Source organism: Patella vulgata, chromosome 3 (genome assembly GCF_932274485.2).
Source record: "Patella vulgata chromosome 3, xgPatVulg1.2, whole genome shotgun sequence".
NCBI classification, from domain to species: domain Eukaryota; kingdom Metazoa; phylum Mollusca; class Gastropoda; family Patellidae; genus Patella; species Patella vulgata.
In genome coordinates, this window is record NC_065881.2 from 73,098,868 (window position 1) to 73,123,564 (window position 24,697).

The following is a 24,697-nucleotide window of genomic DNA, read 5'->3' on the forward strand; positions in this document are numbered from 1 at the left end:
GCTTTAACAATCACCAATCAACTGTCGTCAATAATCACAACTCACTGAGCAGAATGGGTTCGATAATCAACATCAGATTTAAAGAAAGGCAGGTAATCGTTTATTATTTCAATTTCTTTCAACAACATATAGATTTATTTTAATTTCTTTCAATTCATTTCAACAACATATAGGAAAAGGTACGAATCAATTTGAGGTACAAGTCACGTGTGTATTCTAATTCTCGTTCGGCAGCCATTTTTATAAATTTAGCGCAGCCTTTGGATTTAGGAGAAAGAACTCAATTTGAGGTACAAATCTTGTGCATATTCTAATTCTGGTTCTGCATATTCAATTTCTTTCAACTGATTTCAACAACATAGGAAAAGGTACGAATCAATTTGAGGTACGAAGTGAGGTACAGTTGTAAGAAGCCCGATTACCTGTTTGATTAACTAACGTCCGCTTCAAACGAAGTGACATCACAGAACAAGCCAAATTACCATACAGTTGTCCTTTTTTTTTTTAGTAAGAAGCCCAACAGTCATGCTGTTATTGTTAGAAGCCCAATTATAGTTGTGTATTTTATGATAAGAAGCCCAATTATAGTTGTGTATTTTATGATAAGAAGCCCAATTATAGTTGTATTTTTCATGATTAAAAGCCCAACTATATATAGTTGTGCTATTTTATGGCAAGAAGCCAGCTGTAGTTCTGTTCTTCATAGATATAGAAGCTAACTATAACTGTGAAACAAGCTATTGTTTTAGTGTTTATTGTATTGGATCCGGTACAATATATGTACTATCCACAACCGTTTGATTCTCATCTATTTCTAGTCTGTGATATGTCTCTTTTAACATTGCAAATAAAGGAAAACATGCAACTGTTACCCCTAGTAACGTCCAACTCATCCATCTGGTACCTATAACATAAACAAATTTCAAATATTAAAGGAATGGATAGATCAACAGATAATAGATGAATAGATCCGTGAATATGAGATAAATGACTTAACATTTTTCAATATAAGATAAATGACTTAACATCCTTGAATATAAGATAAATGACTGAATAGCTTCCAGGAATGACATAAATGAATGACCAGATTCTGGAATATAAGATAAGTGAATAAACAGATCCATGATGGCAACATAAGAACCCATGGTTTATCCACAACTAGGGAACAGATAGATGTGACTGAACAATCTGATATATCTAGGAGCAAGCAATCTAGTGACAGGCCAACATCGAGAATAAAATATCAAACTACCAGTCAAGTGGATGGATAAAGCGACAGACTAGCATTGAGAATAGGAGATGGAACTAACAGTCAAGTGAATGGATAAAGCAACAGACTAACATTGAGAATAGGAGATGGAACTAACAGTCAAGTGAATGGATAAAGCAACAGACTAGCATTGAGAATAGGAGATCGAACTAACAGATATATAGAAAAATAATTCCACTGGTAGAAACACAGATGGATAAAATTAAAAAATTAAAGAGCATTAAAGCCGCCAATCATCATTTGCATTTTCAGATGATATTGAAGAGCCATATCAATATATTTAACCCCAACACTTGCAGGTGGCACTGGCTTGTTAGGTAAAGGATGCCAAATGATGCGAAAACTTCGGTTTATCATATCTTTGTTAACACTTAAATTAACACTCAGTGGAACTGAACAATTTCCTTTAGAGATTTAATTTGTACAATATTGTAGGCTTACTTTGAAATGTATTCAAAATTCCTCAAATGACTATCCAAGACTTTAATCAATGAAAGGTGAAATACTGTACAAAATCCTACCTATATCTGGTACCATTAAAATAAATAGGAATATTAATCCACTTAGATTATTTAAGATGGTCACAACACCATTTGTTGTTCCCTCACCAATAGGATAGGCTAATTCACACGCTAATTCATATAATAATGGTATTGCAGCATTTAACATCATAATACTAATAATTACAGTGACATACATTACAACTGAAATATAAAAATTTACAAATATATAGATATCGGAAATTTCATATGTAATCATTGTAATTCAACAATATCTCACATTGTAACCATAACAATTCAATTACACCCTACTCTGCACATTGTAACCATAGTAATTCAACATGTCACATTGCACATGTAACCATAGTAATTCAATAACCAGTTAAATTGTACATGTAACCTATTAATTCATTAACAGGTCACCTTGTACGTGTAGGCATAGTAATTTAGTAACCATAGGCGTACGGGCTTGATGACAGTTTACAGACAGCGGCGCGGTCTTCCTCGAGAGGCGAAGAATCAGAGCTTACCTTGTGTGGATCCCCGCTCCCCCAAAGAAAATTTTGGAATATTTGATGGCTGCAAACACGTTTTCCTGCTATTTCAGCCCGTGAGCAAAGCAACTTCAAAGTGGTCTAATATAGGCTAATTAAGATGGCTGACTCGAATTCCAATCAAAAGATCAATTGTTTACAGTCCACGGAGACGGGACCATTGGGAGAAAATTTTAAAAATTTAACTACCGCAAACGCGTTTTCCGGCTATTCCAGTCTGTGAAAACGGCAACTTAATTTGGTCCAATATAGCATGCCTGGCTGACCCGAATTCCAAACAACCAATCAATCATCGTCACGGGGTATGGGGCCTCACCCTCCCGGAGAAATTTTTGAAAATTTAACCACCGCAAATGCGTTTTCTGCTATTCTAGCACATGTAAGCAACGCCAAAAGTATCCAATGGTTTTGTAACCGAAATCCCATTCTGAATTCCAACCGTCCAATCAGACTGTTGCAGCTGCATTCACATATAATAATCGATGCCCGAAAAATGTCGCACAGAGTAGAGTGGCTCCAGACAAAATGTTTTAATCCATAGTCAACTCAGTACAAATGCATTGTATTCAATTAAAATAAAAGTAAAATTAGTGTTTTATTAGGGCTCGATGACAGTTAGGGGAGCAAAACTAGAAATGCCTGAAAAAATTTCAGGTTTACAGACAGCGGCGCTGCCCTTGTATGGACCCCCCAAGAAAATTTTGGAATATTTGACGGCCGCAAACGCGTTTTACTGCTATTCCAGCCCATAAAATTAGTGTTTTATTAGATTTCGGGCACTTTATTTTGGCAAGTAGATGAAATAAATTTTTTTTTCACTTTACCCGTCTGCCCCAAAAGTCAGCTTGCCCGAAAGTTAGGGGGGCAGTGGCCCCCCTGGCTCGCACGGCTATGTTAGTAACAGGTCACCTTGTACATGTAACCATAGTAATCCAATTACAGGTCACCTTGTACATGTAACCATAGTAATTCAATAACAGGTCACATTGCAAATGTAACCATAGTAATTCAATAACAAGCTGTCTGGCACATGTAACCATGTAATTTAATAACGAGAGAGAGAAAGAGAAAGAGAGGCGGGGTTTAATGTCAGGTATTCTTTAGTAGTGGGAGAAAACTGGGGGAACAATTGAAATTCCACCAGTTCAGAATGGTGACCCTACTCCTTGTTAGTACAAGCTTAGGACCAAAACCATGTCACTTGACTAAATGATAAGACTTTACAGTTTTACCTGTAGATGTAGGTAGAATTTTATCAGCAGCTAAAGCAAACCAAGCTATAAATGCAGCTCCGATGGCATATAATATAAATACAAATAACTTTAATCTTTTCGAAAATATATCAGCAAATCTACAAAAAAAAAGAGAAAAAAAGAATTAAAGACTCATTGCATCATTTTAGTGACATAGGAATCCCTAGCAAACTACGATATTGTGAAAGATGGATAAGAGAGAGAGAGAAATGGGGTTTAACGTCCACTCAACAAAAACTAGGTCATTTCAGGACTAACATATGGTTCAATTTCATTTCAATAATTGAAATAATGGTCTTAGCAGTGGGAGGAAACCGGAGGACTCGGAGAAAGCCCACGAGGCTGGACAGGCGACCCTTCTTCTTGTCACGTACAACTGGGGATTCGAAACCACACCAGTTGACTCAATGACAGACCTTATGATACAACGCGCACGTGCTAACCATTCAGCTATCCAACCCCCCCTTGTGAAAGATGAATCTCTAATAAATGTAATGTGGTTTAACATCCTACTTTTCTGCACCTACTGGGATAATGAAGACAGGAATCTCTAGTAAGAATATCGATCCAAAATGGTTAAATTCCATTCAGTATTTACATAGATATGTTGAATTGAAATTTCATCAATCTATGCTGCTCGCTATGTAATAAGCCTGCCACCATTTTATTGTCTGAGAATAATTATTGATGCACCTATTTTAAATCCCAACAGATTATCTAGCATTTGTATTTATATTTTGCTTTCTTAATTAAATTTTAAGTACATGGATTAAGAAGTAAGAAATATAATATTTTAGTGAATGACTTATCGTTATATTAATGAGTTATACTTTTAAAATATGGGATTAGATTATTAGTTTAAACTTCAGGGCCTATTTTAACGTGCCTACAGACACGGACGTGCCTCGAAATGAAAAATCCATGCTTGGAGAATCTAAAATTCATGCTTTGAAAAGATGGTATAATGGTATGTTATGTATCCTTGTGAATCTGAAAAGATCGCATGAGGAAATTTAGCAAGTGTGTCATTAACAATCATTGTGATCATCAATCAATGCGTTTGGTTTCGATTCAATTTCGTGGATTGTATGTAAATGTCGAAAAATAAAGCAGTTGTTGACGCAAGTAGTCAGCTGCATGTTACAGTAAAGGTTCGTCTGCTTTTGGGCATTTCTTTGGACTGCCAATGATACCGATACGCAGCTATAAATACAAATGTCAATAGTATGCAAATTTTAATTTAGGCCTCAATTTTTGACCGTTTTAGATGTTGAGGATCAAAAGATCTTGGTTGAATTCGATTTTGGTGCATCTGCTTGGATTATGGCCTTACATACACAGAGCGTAACAAAGTTTGTGAGCTTTATATTGTGATGAATCATACCGATAATCAGCATTCCGCGACCTTCTGTTCTGGAGTTAAGCCCCCTGGAAAATCTTGTGGAAGCGACAGGGACTTGCGTTTTAACCGTGTTTTATTTTTTCACATTTGATGTGAAGCATTGGGGTCATGAGACGACAAACCCCATCGAGTTACCAAACTTTGCCAAAAATCTTGTGAACGCGATATAGGCTACAGTTTCATATTTGATGTGTAGCATTGGGACAATGAGAGGTTGAGCCCTATCGATTTTCCCTGTTCCCTATCCATATCTTACAGAATCTCGGCGTATCGTGTATGCCAACTGCTTGTTTTGTTTTAAAAGTGTAAGCGTGGTGATAATTCAGGAAGTTTTTATTTCACTTCTGGTGAGCCTTTGTTTTGGTCACAACTAATTTGGTCACGATTTCAGAAGGTTTATTCCAACACATTAGAGCTAATAATGGTGATGGAAGAAGCTAAATTGAGCTACCAAGTTCTGTGTGGAAAATCATGAGTCATGTTTGGGAAACCCAGTCAAAAAACTTTCATCTCCGGAAACCATGCTTCGTCAATAAAACCTTAAAATAGGCCCTGTTAAACTTTTAATGCATTTAAAATTTTTAAAAAAGTAAAGAGAGAGAGAGAGAAATGGGTTTAACATCCACTCGACAAAAACTAGGTCATTTCGGGACTAACACATGGTTGAAACCGAGAAAGAAAAATAAAAAAAACTAATGTGGTTAATATTTTAATTTGATAGAACGCATTATACCTAAATGCATTTTAAAAATAATGTAATTTTTGTTTTACAGAATTAGAATTGGATACCGAGGTTTTATAGGGTGCCAAGACTTACCTAGCTATTACAAGTGATGCTACACACGCTGCACAGGTTGCATAAAATCCTATCCAACCAGATTCATCCTAAAATATGATTTTCAAAAATATCAATTTGAAATCTGGCAGGAAGTAATTAATGTAATCTGAAGGGAGAGAGAGAGAAATGGGGTTTAATGTCCACTCGACACAAAATAGGTCAATTCGGGACTAATATATGGTTCAATTTTATTTCATTAATTCGTTTGTGCGTAGGAGGAAACCGGAGGACCAAGAGAAAAGCCACAAGGTTGGACATGCCACCCTATTTCGTGTCACATACAAGCGGGGAATCGAAACCCCACCACTTGACTCAATGACAGACCTTATGATCCAAAGTGCATGCATTAACCATTCAGTGCAATCTGAAGGAGGTCTACATATCTGTACATTGAAATTCATGATATCCTCTCTCCTAATGGTTAAATATATATATATATTTTTTCCAACAGTTCTGTCATGATTATTTATTATATGTTCATGTGTGCAATACTAGGGAGATTTTATCCAAGACAGCATTGTTTTCCAACAGAGGACTTCAATTTTTAGTCCCATCAAAATAACTAGGCTGCAGTTAACTTGTTAGCCCTGTAGACGTTGTGGACTTCATATTTTAGTCCACTGGCTGAAGAACTAGGCAGCAGCTAAACCTGCCAGCACTACTCATGAAAAGTGGGAACCGAGTTTAATAAAAACCTGAGATTCTACTGGGTCTATGTTAGGGAATTGAACCAGGGATATTCTAGTTGATGTCGATGATCGAAAGAAATTTATAAAGCTTTAATTACCTGTGATATACCTAGAGGTGAAAGGTTAACATTTAATACACTGGCCCAACAATTACATACACCTGTAGATATACCATATGCTATAGCTACGTACCAAAACTGACCACATCTATAAAATATATAAAATTTGAAATCTAGAAAGCAGCCATCCTAGATTCATCTAGTAAGCTACTAATTTCACTCTTATTCAAGCTCAAGGGAAGGGGAGGAATGGGGGTGGGGGGGAGAAAGAGAGAGAGAGAGAGAAATGAAATGAAATGAAATGGAGTTTAACGTCCCACTGTTCTGCTCCTAACCTGGGCTAATGAAGACGGGCATACGCCATACAGTGTGCTATGAGGGAAATTTTGCCCGGACAGCGGCACTACGGCCTACTCTTATATCGAATTCCCACTGCCAAGGGATCTTTTACGTGCACGCCAATGTGTACACAGGACCTCGGTTTTTCGTCCCATCCGAACGACTAGACAGCTTTCCTTGTCCTGCATCAATGACAAGGGAGAACCACGCTGGAAAATCTAGATGAACTTTCTCGGCCAATGCAGGGATTGAACACCCGACCTACAGGCTAGCGAGCTAGCGTCTTACCCACTTAGCCACGTGATCCCCCAAAGAGAGAGAGAGAGAGAGAGGTTTAACTTCCACTCAATATGAACAGTAGGTAATTTCGCTGGTTCAATTTTTATTTTAATTAATTAGCTTGAGTATAGAGGTTTTAGCCATGGGAGGAATCTGCAGGATAAACACATAAGGTAGGACAGACAACCCTATTCCTTGTCTTGTACAAGCAGGGAATCAAAACCACACTACTTGACTCAATGACAGACCTTATGATCTAAAGCGCATGCATTAGCCCATTCGGCCTCCCAACCACACAGAAGAAAGTGTGACTGTCACAGAAAGTGAAATTATATGAAATTGGCTTAAACCTCCTACATTTCTGCTCCATATCCAAGCTAATGAAGGCTGGCATATACCATGCAGTGGCCTATAAGGGAATTTTTCCCAGGCAGCAGTGCTATGGTTTACTTTTATTTCGAAATCCAACAGCCAAGGGTTATTTTACGTGTACTGGCTCTCTGTTTATCGTACCTTCTGAATGGCTAGATGTGGTTACGTGCCAAGATTTCTATCATGTACCACAGACAAGGGGAAACCACCCTTGAAAAAACCTGAAGAACCATCTCGGCGGTGGTAAGGAAGCCACCAACTTAATAATTAAGCCACAGCGGCTCCATAGACGCTAGCTCGCTAGCCTGGAGGTCAGGTGTTCGATCCCTGCATTGGCCGAGAAAGTTCATCCAGATTTTCCGGCGTGGTTCCCTATTGTCAGTGATGCAGGATGGAAGGCCTGACAAGGACAGCTGACTAGTCGTTCGGATGGGACAAAAAACTGAGGTCCCGTGTATACATTGGCGTGCACGTAAAAGATCCCTTGACAGAGTAGGCCGTAGTGGTGCTGTCCGTGCAAGTTTCCCTCATAGCACACTGTATGGTGTATGTCAGTCTTCATTAGCCCAGTTCGGAGCAGAACAGTAGGACGTTAAACCCCATTTCATTTCATTTCCATTAAAATTACATGAAATTAGAAATCAATAAATTCTTACTTGAATAAATCTTTGAGTCCTTTCCAGAAATCTTGTCTTTTGATAGTTGCTGAAGCACAGGGAGGAAGTGGTGGTTTCTTTGGAAAATATATCAACATCATCAGGAACACCAAAAGTGCAGCAGCACATTCTGAAGTAAAATCATAAAAAAGAAGAACCAGTCATCATTATCCTACACCCTTAAATTTGTTTCCATGGAAGCATAAAAATTATTAAATTCAAGAAATTTCTGACGAGCAAAATATGTGTACATACTATAATATGTGTACTCAGTTTAAACAGTTTATAAGATATATTCTAGAAACATAACCCCGATTTAAGGACAGATGTATGGTGGCCCATGGTTATCATAGAGAAATGTGTAAAAAATCAACCACAAATATTAAACTGTAAACATAAATTTGAATGAAAATAAAAATTCGCTAAAAATAACAAAAAAGAAATCGAAAATAACAAATAAATTAAATTAAATGAAATAAACAAATAATTTAAATTAAATTAGATTTAAATTAAAATCATTTTTGATAAAAACAAAGTAAAATAAATGTAAATCAAAAACTGAAATGAAAATAAAAATTAAATTAAAATTATTTTTTTTGAAAACTTAAATGAAAAAAAAAATTTTAAAGTTTTTTTTGTTTTTTTTTAAATCGAAAAGTGAAATGAAAACTAAAATGAACATGCCGAAACCAGAGTTATTTCCCCTTTCTTCGCAGTCACGTCAGTCAAAAACTTTTGGCATCATGAAATATGAATAGAATTGGAATGGATCGAAAAAATGAAATCTGGGCGCGCCTCAAAAAGAAGATGTCCAACAAAAGGACATTGCTTCCTCAAACGGCAAGGTACCACCAAGGGAAATACCAAGCGGGATCTCTCACCCGTATTCCAGCACCCGGATTCGAGATCAAGTTAGCACACATATTCCTAGCGCCAAGAAAAACCTAGATATAATTATCACGAAAACAATTGTTAGATATATATTAGAAAGTAAAATTTTAAAACATATTAATGCAAAGTATATATGTATTAGATCCCCTGACCCCACCCCACACCCTAAAATAAGCTATGTTGGCGTATCGAGTTATACTACCGCAAAGTTCCTAGCACCCGGTGGTATAACTCAAAAATCCACCATAGGAAGCTTATGAAATTTTGTATTCTTGTAGTTTATTCATACCTTGATTCCGCGAAACAAAAAACATTTTGCCACCAAAGCTGACTTGGTTCTCTTTAATGCAGCGCGGGTGTACCCTTTGTTTCTTGTACCCACGAACCTCGCCTCGAATCCGGGTGCTAGGAACTTTGCGGTGATATAACTCGATACGCCAACATAGAAAGTTAATGAAATTTGGGATGTTCGTTCATACCTTATCCATCTGTCGATTTGGTGAAATAAAGATTTCGAAGCCACCAAAGTTAGTTTAGACGTTATTGCGTGCATAGTGAGTCTACCCCAACCCGATTCCCCCATATGTTTAGTATGTTTACGGTAATATATCTCGAAATGCCAACATAGGACTATGTGTGCTAACTTGATCTTGATCGGTATTTCCCTTGGTGGTACCTTGCTGTTTGAGGAAGCAATGCCCTTTTTTGCGGTCCTTTTGTTGGACATCTTCTTTTTGAGGCGCACCCAGATTTCATTTTTTCGATTCATTCCAGTTCTATTCATATTTCATGATGCCAAAAGTTTTTGACTGACGTGACCGCGAAGAAAAGGGAAATAACTCTGGTTTCAACGCGTTCGATTACAGTTCCGATTGAATGATAACGATGGGCTGATGATAACGATGGGCCACGTAGAGATATGTGTATTTTAGTTTTCATTTCACTTTTCAATTTAAAAAAAAAGAAAAAAAAAACTTTTAAATTTTATTTTTCATTTAAGTTTTCAAACTTACTTTTTTTTAAAAAATATTTTTAATTTAATTTTTTTTTTTCATTTCAGTTTTTGATTTACATTTATTTTACTTTGTTTTTATCAAAAATGATTTTAATTTAAATCTAATTTAATTTAAATTATTTTTCTATTTCATTTAATTCAATTCGATTTCTTTTTTGTTATTTATTAGCAAATTTTTTTTTTCATTCAAATTTAGTTTTACAGTTTTTAATATTTGTGGTGGATTTTTTACACATTTATTATGATAACCATGGGCCACCATACAGATGCTCACTATTTCAGTATCTCTTCATTAGGCATAGGATAATTTATATATCACCAAAATGTTTGCCTTTGTTTTGGAGCTCAGATGCAAAACAAAATGTAAAAGAAAATCTTATTGTTGATTATGCATTTTCCACCCACGATGTGCATCTATTTTATCTGAACCCACTGGGCTAATAAAGACAGCCCTATTCCATTCAGTGTGCTATGGGGGGAATTTTGCCCAGACAGCAGTACTACATTCTATTCTTATATCGAATTCCAACTTTCAATGCATTTATTTACATGTACATCAACATGTAGGCCTACACAGGACCTCAGTTTTTTTTGTTCCATCCAAGTGACTAGATAGTGTCCTTGCCAGGCCCTCTTTCCTGCACTGTGGACAAGGGGAAACCATGCTAGAAAATCCAGAGAAACTTTCTTGATCAAGACCGGAATCAAACCCTGGATCTCTTGGATAGAGAACCAGCGCCTTTTGTAACTGAGCAACTGCATCTCCAGCTCCCACCAAATCAAAGAGGTCCAGTCATTTTAAATGACATATGACTCAATTTTTTGGAACCATAAATGGGTCTAAAAGCACATATTAATGTAATATGAGAGTATATTCAGTGATTTATATTAAAAAAACATTTTTAAAAATTATAATTTCTAATCAATTACGTTCTGTGAAATATGCGAACAGTCCAAACTGAATGACAATCGTTTACGCCTATATTAGCCTATTCTTCACGTTTATTTTATTGTTATTTTATCATTTGTAAATCAGTCATTACTATTTACTGCCGCATTGTAATTTAGGGTATGTTTTTCTTTGTTAATTGGTTTTGCGCCCGAAACGATATGGTACACGAGTCATGTGCCATATTTTAAAACGTTCATTGTGTCTTAAATATTGGATATTGGGATCCCACATTTTCACGGCAACATGTAACAACATCAATATGGATTGAAATGGACCAATATCAAATTCTAATTTGTGTTTTTAATTTCTAATATTATGGAAATATTGAGTTAGAGACTTAGCTTCTTTAAATAATACATATCAACCTACCGACATACATGAGAAACATAATATGTTTTCTTTCTGCAGTTATCCTTCTAGCTATAAATAAAAATACTCATAATATAATTCACACAGATACTTTGTTCACATGAATTATAATAGTACATGTAAACGAAGGGGGACTGCACCACACACAAAAAAATATACAAGACAAATCTAAGGACAAGACACAATATACAACCATCATAAAGAACAAACATATACATCAGATCAATTGAATGGATCTCGGGGCTAGCTGTAATGTCCACTGCGTTGTACAGTCCTGGGCCTGTGGTGATACAGACTTCACTCAAAAGTAAGAGTATATATTGGCCAGGATCCTAGTACGATGTCATCGCAGCCATCTTGGAAATGTGATGTCATATCAGAAATCGAAGTTTGTCAATAAATGCACAATTGTCTAAGGAATAAGCATGTCAACTTTCATGTCAATCAAAATATAACTGGCAAGGCCTTAGACTTTTTTAAAGAACAACAGGAGGAGATGAGGAATACTTGTTGCACAGTTCCTGGTCCACAAATATAATTGCCTCTAACAGCATTTTGAAGGGTGGCTTTCCAGTTTACAAGGTCGGGAACAACAACTAGATATAAAATTGATGGACAACTGAAGGACTTGTATACAAATATTGGTACCTTGTAACAGAGTACTATAATATCACTACTAATAAAACTCAACAAACCAACAGTGAGGCTCATGTCCTCCGCCATATTCCCAAAATAGACGACACATATTAATTAATTGCACATTTATCGAGCAATCAAACTGATTATCTATACTTAGTCTAAGCAGAAAATGTTCAAGACCGAACTCAGTCAAAGTTTTGAAGTACCTACTAGTGAAACTCTACACTAAGTTATCTCAAGGCATCGACCAATGACCAATCCAACTAATGAATATCTACATCAAGTTTAATCATTCTACCGTGTTATGTTCCAAAGTCTTGACCAATCAAATTAGTTATTGCTACTTAGCCTGAGCAGAAAATTCTCATCGTCGAATATAGTCAAGGTATTGATATAATACTCAAAGAGTTTTATTGCTCTCACCCAATTAGAACCAAAGTTATTGTGTTCCAAAGTCTCAACCAATCGAATTGCTTATCTCCGCTTAGCCTTAGTGGAAAATGAGCATGATCGAGTACTTTCAAGGCATTCGCCTAATAGACACTTACACTAAGCTTGAACATTCAACGTCAATTAGAAGGCGAGTTATTGTATTTAAAAATTTCAACCAATCAGATTTAAGTCTCTAGGTAGCATAAGCAGAAAATGTGAACCATCGATCTTAGTCAAGGTACTGATGTAATGAAACTATACACCAAGTCTCACCACTCACACACAATTAGAATCAAAGTTGTCGAGCTCCAAAATCTCAATCAATCAAATTGTTTACCACTCTGCTTACCCTGAGCATAGAATGCCCATTATCAAAATTAATCAAGATATTGATGTAATGAAACTGTACACCAAGTTTCATCACTTTCACTTAATTAGAACCAAAGTTATCGTGTCCCAAAGCATCAACCATTCAAACTGCTTACCTCTGCTTGGATTAAGCAGAAAATGCTGATCTTTGAACGGCTTCAAGGCATGCACCTTATAAGCACCTATATCTAAGTTTGAACATTCTATCTTAATCAGAAGGAGAGTTATTGTGTCCCAAACAGTGTAACAGGCAGGCAGACAGATGGACGGACCCATTTTAAGAGTCTCCTGCTTTCTTCGAAAGGCAGGGAACAATTAGCTTTTCAACAAATATTAATTACTAGTACTAACAGGAATTGGTTGAAGAATTTATATCATTTGATAGCCACTGTTCAGGATGAAAAACTTTATCCGAAATACTGAAAAAGATAATAATTTAATTCTGAAAATGTTTAAATGGCCATAAAGGTTATCATTGCACGATGGGATTCTCTCTTAGCTAACTATGAGTTATGGCATTAGAAAGTGATTAAGGGCAAAAGCCCATGAAATAACTGGAAGGGAGGGTGGGATAGAGAGAGAGAGGGAGAGAGCATTAAGTGTTCACTCAAGCCAAACAGGGTCATTTTGGGACTAATGTATGGCAAAATTTTATTTCAATAATTTGCATCCACATTTGGGTCTTCAGCAGTGGCAGGAGGCGCGCAGCACCTGGACAAAAACGCATGTGGTGTGGCAGGTGGATCATCTAAACGTATATGTTATTGAAATACATCAATATGTATATTAAAAAAGTGGAAAAGTTTTAAATTGATCAATAAAGGTGAGGCGCACCACACCTATTAGTAAGTGCAGGAGGACCGCACGATACATAAAATTCACAAGACAAAACCACAATATACACAGATATTGAAAACAATAAACGTATATATATATATATATATATATATCAAATCATGTGAATGGATCCAGGGGGCTATCAGTAAGCATCCCTTGCGCTACAGGGGTCAATCAAATCAAAATAAGCAACAACCAACAAACAATATATCTACCAATTATGTTTATAATCCATTGATTATCGTTTAAAATCTAGATAATTAAACATTCCAGGATAATGTACAGAATTTTTCTATTTTTCTCAGGTTCTCTTATCTCGTGACAATTAATTCTTATTATCAACAGTTGGTAAACTGATTGTTATAAATGGTTCCGTGAAAACATGATACATGACACCAGAAATTAAATTCGAAGACAAACCATGAGAGAATTTTTATCAATTTGATTAGGGAAAATCCAATTTTAATTAACTTCTCAGGAGCCCTTAAGGGGAGGCACTGCTCGACAAATATGAATTTTAAAATAACTGGTTTCTAATAATGCTATCAACTTGAAATTTTCAGGAATTGTTCACATCGACAAAATAGGCTAATCGGCAGTTTTGGGGGAATCTGCTTTACTGGTTACCATGGAAACAAAAAAAATCATTTTTACTGCTTAAAAAAAATCGTTCTCTGAAAGTATCAAAGGTAGAAGCCTGGAATTTTTTTTAAAATGTTTCTAGGACATTTCTCTGTGCAATTATCAATATGGTGTTGTTATTGTGTCCTTACATGTCATTCTATTCAACAAAACAAAAATTATGAAAAATGTTGTTTTCAATGAGAGATTTCAAATGCCAATTTACTACACTAAAAATTCATTTAGAGTACTGAAAATCCTTATTTGCATGGAACTAACATTACTTAAGTATGTGTGTAAGTTTCAGACATATCTGTTGTAAACTTTTCAAGAACGATTTTTTGTAAGGTTGTCGACTGTTGATATTTTACTTTTTGAGAAATTAAGACATAAAGAGGTAAAACAGCAAAATTTGAATTGCAAGAGTGTTCAAAAGTGCATTTTTTCTATCATAAACCACTTTATATGTATTTTCTTTAATTACAAGTGAAATAAAAATGAATGAACATCACAAATATGCAAATATAAAAAATCGATAATTTGAGTCAAAATTGACATTTGTCGACCCTTGCCTCCCCTTAATATCTTAAATTCGAGGGAGTACAGCTATATAAACCTGGAACCGTCAACCAAGCATGGCGTCATTGCAGCCATCTTGGAATTATGAAACCATGAAAAATTGAAGTCTGCCGAAAACAGGAAGAAGATCACCAAGTGTAGGCCTATGCAACCAGTTCCTGGTTAAAAACTTTATATCTTTAAATCAAACATACAAAGAATTAAATAGAATCTTCAAAGGAAAATATTTAAGGCAATATAAACATTCTGAACAAAATTCCAATACACTTACTTGATATGACTAGTATTATGAGTATTTGTTGAATGAGATGGTACAAGTAATGGCCCTATTAAATAGATTGTTATGTAATACATTTATTAATATTACATGTATTTGTTTTAACATAACAATATGTTTAAAATACATGTTTAATACCGTCTGGTTTTTATTTCCAATTACTTCAAGCATGCTAATTCAGTAGCTAGTAAGACCAGCAGGCTATGAAGAACAAAATCAGACAGTTCCAACAAGTGGTCTTAATAAAAGGATTTCGTTGTATTTGTTTTTCCAGAATAAACATACAAGCTTAATTGGGATCAAAATCGTGCAACTAGACTCAATGACAGACCTTATGATCTATGCAAACCACTCAACCACCCAAACCCACAGTTACAACAAATCCCTATTGCACTTATTTTAATTATCAAACTTGAATATTACTACTCACCAATCAAAAAGGCCCCTGCTACACCTAGAATATTAGGAATCAGAAATGCTATTGACGTAGCTGTTGTTCTTTCTTTAGGAGGAAACCAGATAGCGGATATTACTGGTGGAGCTGTCATGGCAACAGGTCCACCTAAACCATTTAAAAATTGCCCAGCATGTATAAGCCTGCAATACAGAAGTATGATGAAATTACAATTTCTTCGATGAAAAAGAAAACAAAATCTTTCTCCATAACTGGTGGATGCTTTCACAATAGAAGCAATTCGTCTACACAGTTAATTATCAAATAGAACCATGCAACCACAAAAATAACAAGGGCAATAACTATCCTTACATGGTTTCGGAGGCAAGGCCCATAACTTTGTTGTCTAGGTAAAATTTCCCTGATAGCACACTTCATTTTGTATGCGTCTTCATTAGCTTGGATGGAGAAGAAAAGCAGGATATTAAACCCCATTTCATTTCTGATCAAATATAGACACATCCAAACTTAATCATGGACAACTTTTTATTCTCTGAACTAGTACGTATTTTAAGTCAAATATGTAAAAAAAAAAAAACACTCACCATGTAGAAAGAGGAGGAGTTGACGTAAAACATCGGAGACCTGCTCCTAAAGCAACTAAAAAAGAACTTGATGTACAAGCAATACGAAGACCTAGAAAACAAAAGGAAAAAAATGGACAATGACAATACAAAAGATAAAAAAATTATTTCACAACTAAATTTAAATCTTTTTTGATAGGCATTTAGTAATTGAACATGGCTTAGTATTAAACTCAGTAATTGTGTATCCATAAAATTGTACCTTATGTTAAATTTAAATCTAATTCTGAGTAGAGAGAAAGGGAGTAATGGGGTTTAATGTCTACTCGACATAAATTAGTGGTCTTTAGAAGTGGGAGGAAACCAGACAACCGGCCTTGGTCGAAAAAGTTCATTCAGATTTTCCGACGTGGTTTCCCCTTGTCAGTGGTGCATGATCGACAGAGGGCCTGACAAGAACAGCTGTCTAGTCATTCGGGTGTGATGAAAAACCAAGACTCCCTGTATACATTGGCATGCACGTAAAAGATCCCTTGGCAGTCACAATTCGATATAAGAGTGGGCCAAGTTCCGCTGCCCGAGCAAAATTTCCCTCATAGCACACTGTATGCACACTGTATGACAGGCATATGCCCATCTTCATTAGCCCAGTCAGAGCAGAACAGTACAACGTTAAACCCCATTTCATTTCATTTCGGACAAACCAGAGAAAACCAACAAGGCTGGGCATGCGACCCTGTTAAACTACACTTATAGTTTAACTTAAACCCAAGTTTATTTTATCTGCTAGTTAATTTACACACCTGCTAATTAAAGACTTTTCTTTCTACCTGTACTTACTTTCTACACATACTAAACATTAGTTTAGAATAATGATCACTTGTAGGATTTAAAGGTAAAAAGTTTTATTGGCAAAAGGCCTCAATTCATACATAAACAATAGGATCTAAGGAAGATAACTCTGTTGATTACCTTTGACTCCAATCATCCATGAGAAGAATATACCACTAATAAGATAGGCTATCGGACCCCAGTTTGATAGCAAGGCAATATCACCATCATTCCAATCAAATGCATCTTTAGCAGAATCAGAAACTGGCCCCCACGCATTCCAGATTAAATTTTGGCAAGCACCAAAGCATGAAAATATCAGCAGAACATACCATCTCCTCTTATAAACCTAAAATAATAATAATGTAATTAATTTGATAATGTGCAAAAACTCCAATTGCAATGAGTATTTGCAACTTTGAATTACCGTATCTAAATAATTCCATCAAACTTTGAAAAAGAATCTTGAAAACCCTGACCTTTAGAGTATCTACATGTTGGTGACCTGGGCAATTTTCTCTACCATAAAACCAAATTTATTACAGGACTAGCATTTTATTTCAATAATTTGATTGCACGCAAGGCTATTTAGCAGTAGGTTGAAACTTGTGGATCCAGAGGAAACCTACGAGGTTGGGCAGGTAACCAATAAACTTAGGATCGAAACCACACAATCTTAGCAACATTATCATGATTTATAAATTTGTTTTTCAGTTCCTGTTTCTGTTGCTATGACAATGATGTCTTAAAGGGACAGTTGCACTCTTGCTGGCTTGGCAGCTCCAGAAAATAAAAAATAGCCTTATTCTAAGTACTAGATGTGTTAGTGTCCTACCTGTTGTGTAAATTATTTTTAAGTCACATTTGAAAAGCTTTACGTCAGGCTTTTCAAATCATTTAGTTGAATTTTTCCAATTTTTTAAATTAGGTGTGTTAAGATGAAATTTGTATCATCAATTAATTGGAATATTGTAAAATAATACAATTTGTTGACCAGAATAAAGATTAGGACATATTATTCAGTTACAACAAGAGTGGTATTGAGCCTTTAAGTGAATGTATTCATCTGGACGAGTCCTTAACAGCAGGCCTTCACGTCTAAAAAGAAATTGTGGGAATTCGAACAAATTAAAAATCGCTCTCCTGAAATTAAGGACAGGAGGAGATGATACGTGTAATCAAATGTATTAATGAATAAAACACTGTATCACTACATGTATCAGGTTTCTTTTATACAATGTAATGCATTTGTATTATATATAAAAAAGAAAAATAGATTCATCTCAATATTTTCTGTACCGCCTTTAAGTTCATGACAATAATAATCCCAAATAATTACCTGCCTTCGTTTATACTATAGAAATAAAAGCAAAATGTCCATGATAAGAATACACATACTTCATGATGTCTAATAATCATTTAACTTCCCTACCTTCCCAATCTTAATATTGTTGATAGTTGTGGTTGTTTTATCTTCATGATGTCTAATAATCATTTAACTTCCCTACCTTCCCAATCTTAATATTGTGGATAGTTGTGGTTGTTTTATCTTGTGTATTATTTGGTTGAGTATTGATAAGAAGAGTACAGGCCCCCTGTTCACAAAGCATTCTCAGACTTAAGTTAAGAATTTACTCAAAATTTTTCGTCTTATTTTTACTTAAACATAGCCCCTTATAAAACTCTTGTTATTTTAATATATCAAATACATCAATAAGAAACTATGTGCAAATTTTTGTTTTTCTGAATCAAAGATATTTCTCTTAAACAGTGATTGAAAGTTGAGTAAATTCTTAACTTCAGCCTGAGAATGCTTTGTGAACTTGGAGCCAGAGGTTTAAGACTCTTCCTTAATATTGTGTGTAATTGTGGTTGTTTTAATCGTGTGTATTGTTTGGTTGAGTATTGATAAGAAGAGTACAGGTTTAGGACTTTTCCTTAATATTGTGTGTAATTGTGGTTGTTTTAATCGTGTGTATTGTTTGGTTGAGTATTGATAAGAAGAGTACAGGTTTAGGACTTTTCCTTAATATTGTGTGTAATTGTGGTTGTTTTAATCGTGTGTATTGTTTGGTTGAGTATTGATAAGAAGAGTACAGGTTTAGGACTTTTCCTTAATATTGTGGGTAATTGTGGTTGTTTTAATCGTATGTATTGTTTGGTTGAGTATTGATAAGAGTACAGGATTAACAGTTTACCTGAATATTGTGGGTAATTGTGGTTCTTTTATCTTCTGGATCATCTGGTTGATTATTGATAGAAGAGTATGTGTAAGGTGGAGGAGGGTCTGATGGCACACTGACTATTTCGCCTTTAAGTAGTGGAGAGTTCTCTGCATATTGGTTGGAACTCATTTTAGTGATTTACTTTTCTTCAAAGATATTCAAGTCCTTTTTCTTCTTTTTCGGGTTTCATGCCATCATCTTTTAGTCCTAATCTAAGATTAAAATCAAAACAATTAATTCAAACATATACAATTAAACCACAAGTCAGGGAGCCTACGGTTGCTAAGTGGGCAAGACACTGACTCGATCGCTAGCCTGGCCCCTGCATTGGCCGAGAAAGTTCACTGGGATTTTCGGACGTGGTTTTCTCTTGTCAGTGGTGCAGGACGGAGGGCCTGACAAGTACAGCTATCCAATCTAGATGTTGGGATGGGACATAAAAACTGAGGTCCTGTGTATTGGTGTGCATGTAAATGATCCCCTGGCAGTTGGAATTCAATATAAGAGTAGGCCATAGTGCTGCTGCCCAGACAAAATTTTCCTCATGACACTCTGTATGGCATATGCCCGTCTTCATTAGCCCAGTAGGGTCTCTCACAGAATCAAAGTTAAGGCAGGTTGCTACACTGTATATTAATTAATTTTTATATACAATTGGTATATAGTTCTATATGTTTGATTCAATCATCCAGTCCAACCTTGCCTCTGATATGAACCGGACCAATATCAATATCAGTTTATAACACACTGCATGGGAACAGAAACTCATGCAAGCCAAGTGGCACTTGAGCATTGATCAAATTTTGTGTGTTTGGTTGTTTATCTTAATGAAAAAATAATTTGGACTAGGCCTCCCACATAACAATATGATGTTAATTTTACATTACATTTACGTAAAAATGGTCAGTCAGTTTACCATCATTTTGCTCATCTTTTTAACGATAATTTTACGTCAGGAAATGACGTTAATCTAACGTAAACTTTACGTCATTTTTACGTTATATTTACGTCATTTTCTGACGTAAATCTAACGTAAACTTTACGTCATTTTCTGACGTAAATCTAACGTAAAATTTGCGTAAAGTTTACGTCATTTTCGTTAGATTTACGTCAGAAAATGACGTAAACTTTACGTTAGATTTACGTCAGAAAATGATGTAAATATAACATAAAAATGACGTAAACTTTACGCTAGATTAACGTCATTTCCTGACGTTAAATTGTCGTTAAAAGGATGAGCAAAATGATGGATATCTAACCGACCATTATAACGTAAATCTAACATTAAATTAACATCATTTACGGATGCAATTCTAATGTCAAATTTTGATGAGCATTAAAACCTTCAAAATTATTCATTATTCGCCGCAGTAAATGGGAAGTACATTCAACCAATAATCAAATTTTCCTGACCCGTGGGTGAGGCTAAAAGTTGAGTGGTCCAACGTGTGCGCTTTAGATCATAAGGTCTGTCATTGAGTCAAGTGGTTTCTTTCCACACCCAACTTGAACATGGGTTTTCTCTGGGTCCTCCTACTACTAAAGATTCCTGGTGCGGATGAATTATTCAACTTGAATTGAATCACTTAGTCCCAAAGGACAGTTTATGTCTATTGGATGTTTTACCCCACTGCTCTCTATCTACCCATAACCAGTCAGAATTCTAAATGTATTGCACAGAAAAGTTAAAAATCTAGCAGAATTATATGACAAAATATACTACAAGTATGTATACATATACTTTATTTAAAAGACAAAAATATAATGTTATAAAATACAAAATACACATTTAAATATTAACAGTTTTTATCCACAGCTGTTTCAGAAATGAAGACGGGCATATGCCACACAGTGTGCAGAGCTATGGCGTACTCTTATATAAAATTCCAACTGCCAAGGGATCTTTCACACACACACACTTGAGTATACACTGTACCTTGGTTTTTTTTGTCCCTTCCGTATGACTAGTCAGCCATCCATGTCAGGTCCTCTGTCCGGCATCACTGACAAGGGAAAATGTTCAAGAAAAAGGTCTACATTAGCGCTATGAAAGTGTTGATATGCATATAAGAAAGAAAAAACTGGGATATTGACCAAATTGGGCCAAAACCTATAGCCTCTATCTTATTTGCTCAAGGTATTGATGGAATAGGAGTTAACTTTGGAATGAGTGAAATGAAATGGGGTTTAATGTCCTATTCCGACAGGGCTAATGACATGGAAATATGCTATACAGTGTCCTATTATGGAATTTTATCCAGACAGCGGCGCTAAAGCCTACTCTTATATCGAATTCAAACTGCCAAGGGATCTTTCACGTGCGAACCAATGTGTGCACAGGACCTCGGTCATTCGTACCTTCCAAACGACTAGACAGCTGTCCCTCCTTGTCAGGCCCTCTGTCCTGCACCTCTGACAAGGGGAGGAAACCAAGTCTGGAAATCACGAAGAATTTTCTCGGCCGACACTGGAATGGAATGTTGTGGAATACTGAATATTGATAGGTTTCGTCCTCTCATGATTCCAGTGTGTAACACAAATTTGAAAAAGATCAATTAAGAATAAAGACAGCATCTATTGCATTTGAAAAAAGGAGAATTAACCAAGGAAGGCAAAGTCCTGAAAAGCTGTATATTGATAATGCTTGTCCTCTCACAATCGGAATGATTCACATTTCACACCCAGTGTACGGACAAACAGGGCCAAAATTGATATGTGGGTGTATAAACAAAGATATATACTACACCAATATTACATGTGTTGCAGAATTGGTTTAACACATTTCAAATATAATTGTAACACGGATATTTGCAATGGTTGATCCATGACAAAAGATTTGAAATATTTTGAAGAGACGCAAAAGGTTACGCCATACAGTGTGCTATGAGGGAAATTTTGCCCAGGCAGCAGTGCTATGGCCTACTCTTGTATCGAATTCCAACTGCCAATGTGTACACTGGACCTTGTTTTTTTTTTCCCATCCAAACGACTAGACAGCTGTCCTCGTCAGGCCCTCCGTCCTGCATCACTGACAATGAGAAACCACACCGGAAAATCAGGATGAACTTTCTCGGCCAATGCAGGGATCGAACACCCGACCTCAAGGCTAGCGAGTCAGTGTCTTACCCACTTAGCCACATGATCCCCCCTTGGCCTACATGTATGTATATGTAGAGATGAATTTTGAGCTACCTTTATATATATCTTTCTATTTTTAAAACCTGCGACAAGTATATTTATATCAAGGATGTAACCCTCTATCAGTTAACCCGTCACAGATTGGTTGCATTGGTTCAAAATATTCGTTTCATATCATACCTGACCTTCAAATCCAGGAATTGTAGCCACAACGGGGATCACGTTGGTTAAGTCCGTAAGACACTGGCTATCTAGTCTGGAGGTCGGGTGTTCGATCCTTGCATTGGCCGAGAAAGTTACTCCAGATTTTCCAGCGTGGTTCTCCCTTGTCAGTGATGCAGGACAGAGGGCTAGACAAGACAGCTATCTAGTCATTAAAATGGGACAAAAAAATGAGGTCCCATGTACACATTGGCGTGCACGTACAAGAGCCCTTGAAATTAGAATTCGATATAAGAGAAGGCCGTAGTGCCACTGTCCGGGCAAAATTTCCCACATAGCACACTGTATGGCGTATGCCCATCTTCATTAGCCCAGTTCAGAGCAAAACAGTAGGACGTTAAACTTTCATTTCACTAGCCACAGCTCTGTTTTCTTTCACCAAAGGGGGGTGGGGTGGATGGCTGAATGGTTAGCGTGCGCGCGCTGTATCATAAAGTCTGTCATTGAGTTGACTGGCGCGGTTTCGAATCCCCGGTTGTACGTGGCAAGGAGTAGGGTCGCCTGTCCAACCTCGTGGGTTTTCTCCGGGTCATCCGGTTTCCTCCCCCTGCTAAAGACCCCTACGCGCAAGCGAATTATGTAAATGAAAAATTAAACCATGTTAGTCCCGAAATGACCTAGTTTGTGTCCAGTGGACAGTAAACCCCATTTCTCTCTCTCTCTCTTTCACCAAAGGGGGGGATCAAGTGGCTAAGTGGGTAAGACGCTGGCTCGCTAGCCTGGAGGTCGGGTGTTTGATCCCTGTATTGGCCGAGAAAGTTCATCCTGATTTTCCGGCGTGGTTTCCCTTGTCAGTGATGCAGGACAGAGGGACTGACAAGGACAGCTGTCTAGTCGTTATGGGACAAAAAAACGGGGTCCCGTGTAGACATTGGCGTGCACGTAAAAGATCCCTTGGCAGTTGGAATTCGATATAAGAGTAGGCCGTAGCCCCGCTGCCCAGGCAAAATTTCCCTCATAGCACACTGTATGGCATATGCTCGTCTTCATTAGCCCAGGTTAGGAGCAGAACAGTAGGACGTTAAACCCCATTTCATTTCATTTCTTTCACCAAAGACCACATAAATACTTCATTTAGCACTTGTCATTTGAAACAGTTATAGCATAAGTCGATGTTGAGTATAAGTCAAATTGCCAAATTTTACATTTTTCCGACCTACATCCATAATTAAGTAGAGGCGGTATATAAGACTAATGTTTATCCTAGTCTAATACCGTGCCGGTGTACCCCGAAGAAAAGTTGGGCCATATAAATAATGAGGGTCTGGGACAGTTGTCAATAACACTTGCATTTATAAACAAACATGAATAGTGATGACGAATTAGGATTCAATAAAAAAAAAAACATAGATATGGCCCATGAAGAGAGAAATTTTACAATAAAAAAAATTAAGAGTGTTGGATATTGAACTGACAATGCAATCAAATGGATTTTCGGAAATGGCATTCTTATATAAATTTCATGGGCGTCAACATCTTGTTTTAGGACTAGTTACCTCCCTTAGACTTTGTTTATGATAATGTAAAAGACCGGATAATCTAGCCTATGACCGATTATTCTCAAATGTTGACAACGCAACCACACTAATATTCGTAGAATATAGAATATTTTTTTCTAGATGATAGAGACTAATAATATGCCAATATTGAAATGTGTGCATAAATATGGTATATACTTAACTACACCAATATTATACCTATGTCATAGAATTTGTTACACACATTACAAATATAATCTTAATAGAGATCTTTGCTATGGTTGATCTATCAGTAAAAATTGGAAGATTTGTAAGGAACGCAAAAGGTTATTGTTTACTGGCTGCAGCAGGGAGCAATAACAGGAACACAGATGATTTTCAACTCACTGATACAACTCAGTTTAAATTTTAAGCCAAAGAGCTGTTATATAATACTGTGACAGGATATCTGCTCTAAACTAACTAGTCATCAAAGAATTGACTGTCAAAAGTTCAGACAGAAAGTATTTTAGGCCTACAATGCTTGTAAAGCTTTGGCCTACATTCTGATGATATTTGTGCTACCATAGATACATATATATTTATATCATTACATTATGTGACAAGTAGTAGTGTTTGGCAAGTAGTAGTGTT

The 24,697-nt window shown here is 36.2% G+C and overlaps 1 protein-coding gene across 1 annotated transcript in view; it reads right to left on the reverse strand.

The window, feature by feature from the left end:
• Nucleotides 1–738: 738 nt before the first annotated feature.
• The window catches only part of LOC126814657 (solute carrier family 49 member 4), a 29,567-nt gene continuing 5,608 nt past the window's right edge, over nucleotides 739–24,697 (reverse strand). The window contains exons 2-14 of the mRNA XM_050539961.2: nucleotides 19,200–19,438; nucleotides 17,143–17,350; nucleotides 16,192–16,282; nucleotides 15,623–15,789; nucleotides 15,187–15,241; nucleotides 13,230–13,297; nucleotides 11,439–11,489; nucleotides 8,212–8,341; nucleotides 6,605–6,713; nucleotides 5,797–5,864; nucleotides 3,557–3,675; nucleotides 1,792–1,974; nucleotides 739–904 (exon numbers count right to left, since the gene is read on the reverse strand). Of these exons, the coding sequence (XP_050395918.2) occupies nucleotides 753–904; nucleotides 1,792–1,974; nucleotides 3,557–3,675; nucleotides 5,797–5,864; nucleotides 6,605–6,713; nucleotides 8,212–8,341; nucleotides 11,439–11,489; nucleotides 13,230–13,297; nucleotides 15,187–15,241; nucleotides 15,623–15,789; nucleotides 16,192–16,282; nucleotides 17,143–17,350; nucleotides 19,200–19,355 (1,557 nt within the window). The 5' untranslated portion in view covers nucleotides 19,356–19,438 and the 3' untranslated portion in view covers nucleotides 739–752. The remainder of the gene's footprint in view (nucleotides 905–1,791; nucleotides 1,975–3,556; nucleotides 3,676–5,796; nucleotides 5,865–6,604; nucleotides 6,714–8,211; nucleotides 8,342–11,438; nucleotides 11,490–13,229; nucleotides 13,298–15,186; nucleotides 15,242–15,622; nucleotides 15,790–16,191; nucleotides 16,283–17,142; nucleotides 17,351–19,199; nucleotides 19,439–24,697) is intronic.